The sequence below is a fragment of the Solenopsis invicta genome, chromosome 10 (genome assembly GCF_016802725.1).
Source record: "Solenopsis invicta isolate M01_SB chromosome 10, UNIL_Sinv_3.0, whole genome shotgun sequence".
Taxonomy (NCBI): domain Eukaryota; kingdom Metazoa; phylum Arthropoda; class Insecta; order Hymenoptera; family Formicidae; genus Solenopsis; species Solenopsis invicta.
Genome location: NC_052673.1, coordinates 5223621 through 5230641, shown reverse-complemented (window position 1 = coordinate 5230641; position 7021 = coordinate 5223621). Strand labels below are relative to the sequence as shown.

The following is a 7021-nucleotide window of genomic DNA, read 5'->3' as shown; positions in this document are numbered from 1 at the left end:
GTCGGATCGGGTTGAGGGACGGCTGCGGTTTTTCCGGCCGTGTCGCTATCGGCCGCGGTATCGGCGGCGGTGGTGTTGTTGTGAGCCAAGAGATCTTGGTCTTCGTCTGGCGGTCGGACGGCTGTCGTAGCTGGCCCCGTCTGACACCGGCTATAGCGGCTGGTTTCCGCGGCCGTTCTCTCGGCTCGGTGGACTGGCTGGGTCCAGTTCCGGAGGCTGGCCGTGACTGGCTTGGTCCGGCTTCGTCCATGCCGGGTCGCTCCGGCCGTACTCCGGTCGTACTCGGCCACGGGCCACTTCGCCCAGGAAGTCCCGGATGATGCTCAGGATATCGTCGGATGCTGCGTCGCTTGCCATGGCTCGCGTCAAAGTGAGCTCTGCGATGCCTGGGCCGTTATGTTCAAATTCGGGCGGACGTCCTTCCTCCAGATCGATGTTGTCATCTTCGGCCGCATTGTTTTCATCCTCGGTGTCGGTGTCACCGTCGGCTCGTGGAGTGGGGGCCGGCTTCAGATCTTGGATGTGTGTGTGTCGGTACCATTTCCCACTTTTGCTCCGGAGGTCGACTATAACGAGTGAGATGATTTTCCGGATTTCTAGCGGTCCGATGTATTTTGGCGCGAGTTTTGCGTTGAATGCATCCGCGCGCCGCGACAACGGGCGGTCGCGTTTCCATACCCATTCGCCTAGCCGCGGTCGCCAATTCCGGCGGCGTAGATTATAGTATCGTTCTTGCCTTTGAAACGCTCGGGCAAGCTTTATGCGCACGACTTCGTACGCCTCGCGTAGGCGTCGTTGCAGCGCGTGCGGTGCCTCTGCGTCGTTCGATGCCGCGCGTTCTCCCGGACGTCGCAGTTCGCGGCCGTGGTTTAGGAACGCCGGCGTATGCCCCGTTGCTTCGTGCACTGCCGTATTGTAAGCGAACTGCAGCTCAGCGAGGTATGTGTCCCACTTGCGGTGGTCCCTTTTAACGTACAGGCTGATCATTGTTTTTACGGACCGATTCGTGCGTTCGACCGGATTACAGTGCGGGGCGTACGCCGGCGTCAATTGGTGGCGGATCTGCAGTTTCTGCAGAAGCTGGGTCAGTGAGGCTGAACGCAGCTGGGTCCCGTTGTCGGAGAGGATTTCTTCGGGACATCCGTGGCGGAGCACGATAGCTTCCGTGAGGGCGGCTGTTACGTACTGTGCGGTAGCGCGGCGGAAAGCACGCATCTCGAGCCATTTGGTGAACCGGTCTTGCATAGTGAGGAGCCACGTGTGGTCCCGGGAGGATCGCGGTAACGGTCCTATGAGGTCGATGGCAACTTGTTGCCACGGTCGCGTAATTACGGTCGGGTGGAGCAGTCCGCTGCTCCGCTTTGTGAGCCAGGCATGTCTCGCACTGCCGCACGTATTGGGCTATGTCGCGGAACATGCCGGGCCAGTGATACTGTGCGGCGATGCGCGAGATGGTCTTGGCGATCCCGAGATATCCGGCGGTCGGCGCGTCGTGATACCGCCGCAAGATCTCGGTGCGTCCTTCGCGGGGGACGCACTCTTTCCATTGTGCGTCGCTCGGCGTTTCGGACAAGTCGAGGGTATGTAGCACGTGTTTGTACAATTTCCCGTCTTCGATGCGGAAGTCGGGAGCGTCGTGCGGCGTGTCGCGTGCGGTTCCCCACCATTTCCGGTACCACGGGCATCGGGGCTCCGCGATGACGTTGACGGCGTGTCGGCGGGACAAAGCATCGGCTACCTTGTTCAACGCTCCTTTGCGGTACTGAACGTCGAAGTCGTATTGGCGTAACTCGAATGCCCACCGTCCGAGTCGGCCGGTGGGCGAATCGAGTTTTTGTAGCCAGCGTAGTGACTGGTGGTCAGTCATGACCTTAAAGCGATAGCCCTGGAGGTAGTCCCTCATTCGGCGTATTCCCCACAGTATCGCGAGACACTCCAGCTCCGTCGCGCTGTAGTTTCGTTCGGCGGAATTCAGGGTACGACTGGCATATGCGATCACGCGCTCGCCCTCGGGGAAGTATTGTGTTAGTACGGCCCCCAGGCCGGTCGTACTCGCGTCCGTTTGTAAGACGAATTGTCTCTCGAAATCCGGGCAGGCCAATACCGGCGCGGTCGTGAGCGTTCTCTTCAGGGCGTCAAATGCCTCCTGCTCCGAGGTTCCCCACCTCCAGGCGGCGTTTTTGCGAGTGAGTGCGGTTAGCGGGGCGGCGAGGGTCGCGAAGTCGCGTATGAATCGTCGGTACCACGAGGCGATGCCGAGGAATTGGCGTACTTGCCGCACGGTGTGCGGTACCGGCCATTCCACGATCGTGTTGGTCTTTTCCGGGTCGGTTCGTATGCCCTCGCGATCCACGACGTGTCCGAGATACTTGATTGTTGTCGTACAGAACCGGCATTTCGCGGGGTTAAGCCGGAGTCGGTCGGACCTTAGTCGCGAAAAGACTTCTCGCAGGATGTCGAGGTGCTCGTCGAAGGTTCGGCTAACAACGATAATGTCGTCTAGGTAGACGAACACGCTAGGTTCTAGCTTCGGGCCTAGTATGCCGTCCAGTAACCGTTGGAACGTGGCGGGCGCGGAATGCAGTCCGAAGGGCATTACGCGGAACTGAATTAGTCCGTGTCCGGGTACTGTGAACGCGGTAATCGGTCGGCTTTCCGGTGCTAGCGGCACCTGCCAGTAGCCGCTCTCCAGGTCGAGCGTGGTCAGGAATTGCGCGCCGCGAAGTTTATCCAGCGTCGCGGCGATCTGTGGCAGCGGATACGCGTCGCGTTCGGTCACATCGTTCACCTTGCGGAAGTCGATGCAAAAGCGTGGTTTGCCGTCTTTTTTCCTCACGATCACGATAGGTGAGCTCCACGCGCTTTGCGACGGCTCGATGATTCCGTTACGGAGCATTTCGTCGACCTCGCGGTCGATGATGGCCTGCATCGCCGGATTCCGAGGGCGGTACCGTTGCTTAATCGGCGGATGATTTCTGACACGTATCGTGTGTTGCAGGCGGTCGGTCGGTCCGTGTACGGCTTCGAATCGTGGGAGTTCTTCGGCGAGGAAGGCTTGCAGGCGTTCCTGTTCTCCCTCCCCTTCTGCCGCGGGTCGTATCGGGAGGGTTGCGTGCGGGGGAGTGCGTGCCCTTGCGGCGTGTTTCGGTGGCGGCGGGATGGCGATTTGTGCCCGAGCCATGATATCGACACCGAAGAGTACGTCGGTGTCGAGTCCTGGTAGTATTTGGAACTCGTGCGAAATTGCTCGGTTGTCGATGACGATCGGTAGCACGATGCATCCCCCAATCGGTACGCTCGACCCGTCCGCCACGTAGACCTGGCCGGTGACGGGTCGTATCTCTCGCCCTCGGCGTCGCAGGCGGTTCGCGGTAGCCGGGCTCACGAAGAAGGCTTCTGAGCCCGAGTCCAGGAGGACCTCGAGCTCGTGCTGGTCGATGCTGAGGTAGATGTGCGGTCGCGGTTTAAATATTACTCGGAGGACCGGGGTGCGGCAGGGGCCTCCCCGGTCCTGGTGGCGTTTCCCGGCGGCGGGTGGCAGTCGCGTGTGTAGACGCCGTCTTTCCCGCACTGGGAGCAGAATTTTTTCGCGATGCGACGGCAGTCGAACCGGGTATGCCCGCGCTGCTTGCAACGCCAGCAGCATTCGTTCTTGTCGTACGTGGTCGCGGCGGTGTTGGTGGCGGTTGGCTTGGGGGCGACGCCGCGATCGCGACATTGCGCGCTGATTTCCTCGAACTCCTCCGCCTGACGGAGCAGGTCGGTTGTTCGGCGGAGGCCGTCGCGGCGGACGTATAACTTGTACCGCGGTTGGAGGTTTTCGTACAGCAGGTCGAGCTGCTCCTCCTTTTCGTACCCGCCGGCGCGTCTCATCATGGTGAGGAGCTCTGTCGCGTACTTGCAATATGGCTCGTCGGTACCTTGTTTTCGCGCCTGAATGTCCCGTTTTAATTTGGCGACGTATCGCCGTGGTAAGTAATATTCCCGGAATACGCCGGTGAACGCCTGCCAGTCGTCCCAGGGGTCGCGATTGTTGCGGTACCACAGGAGCGCTTCCCCGCGCAGCAGTTCGGGGAGACCGCGCAATAACTGTGCGTCAGAGAACCCGTACTCTCGCTGTAGTTCGTCGACCCGCTCAAGGAACGCGATGGGGTCTTTCCCTTCGAAGTGGCATCCCCACTTCCGTATCTGGTTCATTTGCTTGGCGTCGGACGCGTGTCCCCCGCCAGCGAGTGGCGGGTCCGGTATCTCGATGCGGATCTCGGCGTGGTCCTCCGGGGGCGGCATGTTTGCGGGCTGATATTCGGGATGCGCGATAGCGTATTCCCGTAAGCGGCGGCGGAGATCGTCCACGTTCCCGGTTGTGTCCAGCCTGAGAGTTTCGAGGTGAGACTCTAGCGCGGTACGGTCTATTCGGTAGATCCAGCTTCTTGGCATGGCCCACGCGGGTCTAATTCTCTCCGGACGGCAACGGTCCCTGTTCGGGCGCCATGTAACAACCCGTTTTTCTTGGATAGATATCGCGCACGGACGTAGCTCGTCGGGAATTCCAGGGCACGATCCGGGTTAAGAGAGAATTAGACTCGTGTGTTTGAACGTGTAAAATATGTACAAGTTTTATTGAGTGAAGGGACGAATACAATTGTCTTAAAGCTAGTATTTACAGAGGGTGCGTCACCGCCGATACGTCGTCGGCCGTATCGCGCGCGGGGTGACGGCTATCTTGATCGCGGCAATCGGGAATACCGTCGGGCAACGGTTTCGGCGCGGGGAACGTCGTCGGCGCGGTTGCCGCTAATTCACACGGCAGATGCGTTGTTTACGCGGTCGGCGTTCTTTTCGGCGCGCCGGCGGCCTCGTGTTTTTCGGCCTTGCGAGGTCGCGTGCTCGGCTTTTCGCGGTCGTCAGCACGGTAGCGGGGCGCGGGGCGGCGCTCGGCCGAGCGTCCCTTTAAATCCGCAGCTGTTATGTTGCGATCTCGCTCGCAGGCAGGATGCGACGGCTACGTCGAGTACGCTCGACGGAGGCAAAGACGCTTTACCCCGTTTTTCTGTAGCCGCCGCGGTAGGATCGGATCGGTGTCGAGGAAAGCCGGTCGGGCAAGTACGCTTGCCTGAGCCCAAGACGCTTGAGCCCAGCTTCGGCGAGGAGAGACGGGTACGTGAGTGGTAGCCGTCGAGAACGCTCGACAGAGGCCAAGACACTTGACCCCAGGACTACCTCGGGAGACTTCTTTGGAGACTAGTCGGCGGAGTAGCGGTCCGAGCAGTCGGCGGAGAAAAAGCGCAGCATCTCGCTGCTCCGGCGCTTTTATACCCGCATCTCGAGACGTCGGGAACGTTCGGTGGCGGTTCGGTTTGTGTCGGAGCCAGCGTCCCCGCCGCTCGAGATCGGTTGCGTGGTGGGCGGACGGAGGCGAGTGAGCACGTCGCTAGCGCGTGCCGGTTTGGGGCCGGTGCGCGTGCGCGGCGCGGTCACCGCGACGCGCGGATGCCTCGCTGTGCATTGGCGCGTTTGAAGTCGTTTATCGGCGCGTAGCGCCTCGTTTGACGCTCGGCGGATGTTCGGCCGGCGTTTTGCGGACGATGACCGGTCCGTCGGGGGGGGTGGGGTCGCGCGGAGGCGGTTTGTTACAAAAGTTACGAGTTGGTACGCGTATCAAGTACTCGGTGTAAACTAGGCCATTATCTCAATTTATATTGTACCAGCTTAGTATATTATTCTTTAAATTTATTGCCGAATTAAGATAATTTAGTAGAAAATTACTAGTTAGTACGTGTATCAAGTACTCGGTGTAAACTAGACCAATGACCGCTTTTGTACAAACATCGTCAAAAGTATGCTGATTAATGAGTTCAGAAAACACCCTAGTAGCACAAAATATTGGTTCAATATTGGGAAATAATGTAAACCTAATATTCTATATTGGGTGTGAATTGATTTTCACTATTGGTCTAATATTGCAGAGTATGATATCGACTCTTATAGCGTTTTTGATTGGGAAAAAGTTAGTGCGCACCAGTGCGCACTCAGTTCACGCCAATACTGGACAAGTTCCATGAGTTGCACTGAGTAGTGCAAATGCAAAAGAACACGCCCAAATTTTCAGTGCAAGTGTCACTTGAGTTAATTATAATAGATCACGCGAAAAAGAAAAAAAGTAACCTCGAAAAAGTAATCTCGTGCTCAGTAAGTAATGATTTTTACTATATGTAATTAAATAGTATATAATCATTAAAAAATGCTATTATATTACATCAAGTAATTAATTATATTTTAAAAAAGGTATAAAATTGATGTACTTGTATAAAAGATATAACACTTACGGTGTCATTATCCATTTTTTTACACATGCTACATAATTTACAGTTTTTGGAATCATTCTTCTAGTTCGGAAGATTGCAATTATTTCTTCTTCCTCGCTTGAACTAGAAGAAGATTCCAAAAATGTCTCCAAAATATTAAAAAGATTCAAATCCGGATTGCTTATTTTTTTAAATTTAAAACTTTGTTCGTTATTGCTTACAATAATGCACTGATGCTTGCATGCATCCAGTGCACTGAACTGGCACGGTCAAAATTAGAGTCCTATATAAAGAGAGAAGCGACATTGATGTCCGAAGCTCTGATTGGTAATCTGATTGATACTTGATTGGCTAAGCGAGCAGCCATATTGTGACCACAGCTGTTTGTAGAATGATACGAATGGTGTTTGATGACGTTAAAGCGGTCCCAAAATGGCGGTGGAGGACTCAATTGGATACTGAAGGTTGTGGTGGGGGTTCGATGTCGCTTCTCTCTTTATATAGGACTCTAGTGCGCACTGAGTGCGCACTATGCGAGTGTCGTGCGTTCAAACGAACACGTGACACTAGCCAAGTACGCATTGGCACTGCGAATCGAACACGCGCCTGACACTGAGTGCAGTCAGTGCATCCCAATCGAAAACGCTATTATTTAACCAATATTGAAGTTGCAATATTGGTCCAATATTGAAAAATCATGTCAACCTAATATTTTC

The 7021-nt window shown here is 55.9% G+C and overlaps 1 protein-coding gene across 1 annotated transcript; it reads right to left on the bottom strand.

Annotated features, from left to right (window-relative positions):
• Positions 1 to 1021: 1021 nt before the first annotated feature.
• Positions 1022 to 4437, bottom strand: LOC120358756. Its single transcript, XM_039454009.1, has 2 exons — positions 3611 to 4437; positions 1022 to 3440 (listed from the first exon to the last, which is right to left on the bottom strand). Exons 1-2 carry the CDS (start codon positions 4435 to 4437, stop codon positions 1022 to 1024), a joined length of 3246 nt encoding a protein of 1081 aa, XP_039309943.1.
• Between the last annotated feature and the right edge of the window lie 2584 nt (positions 4438 to 7021).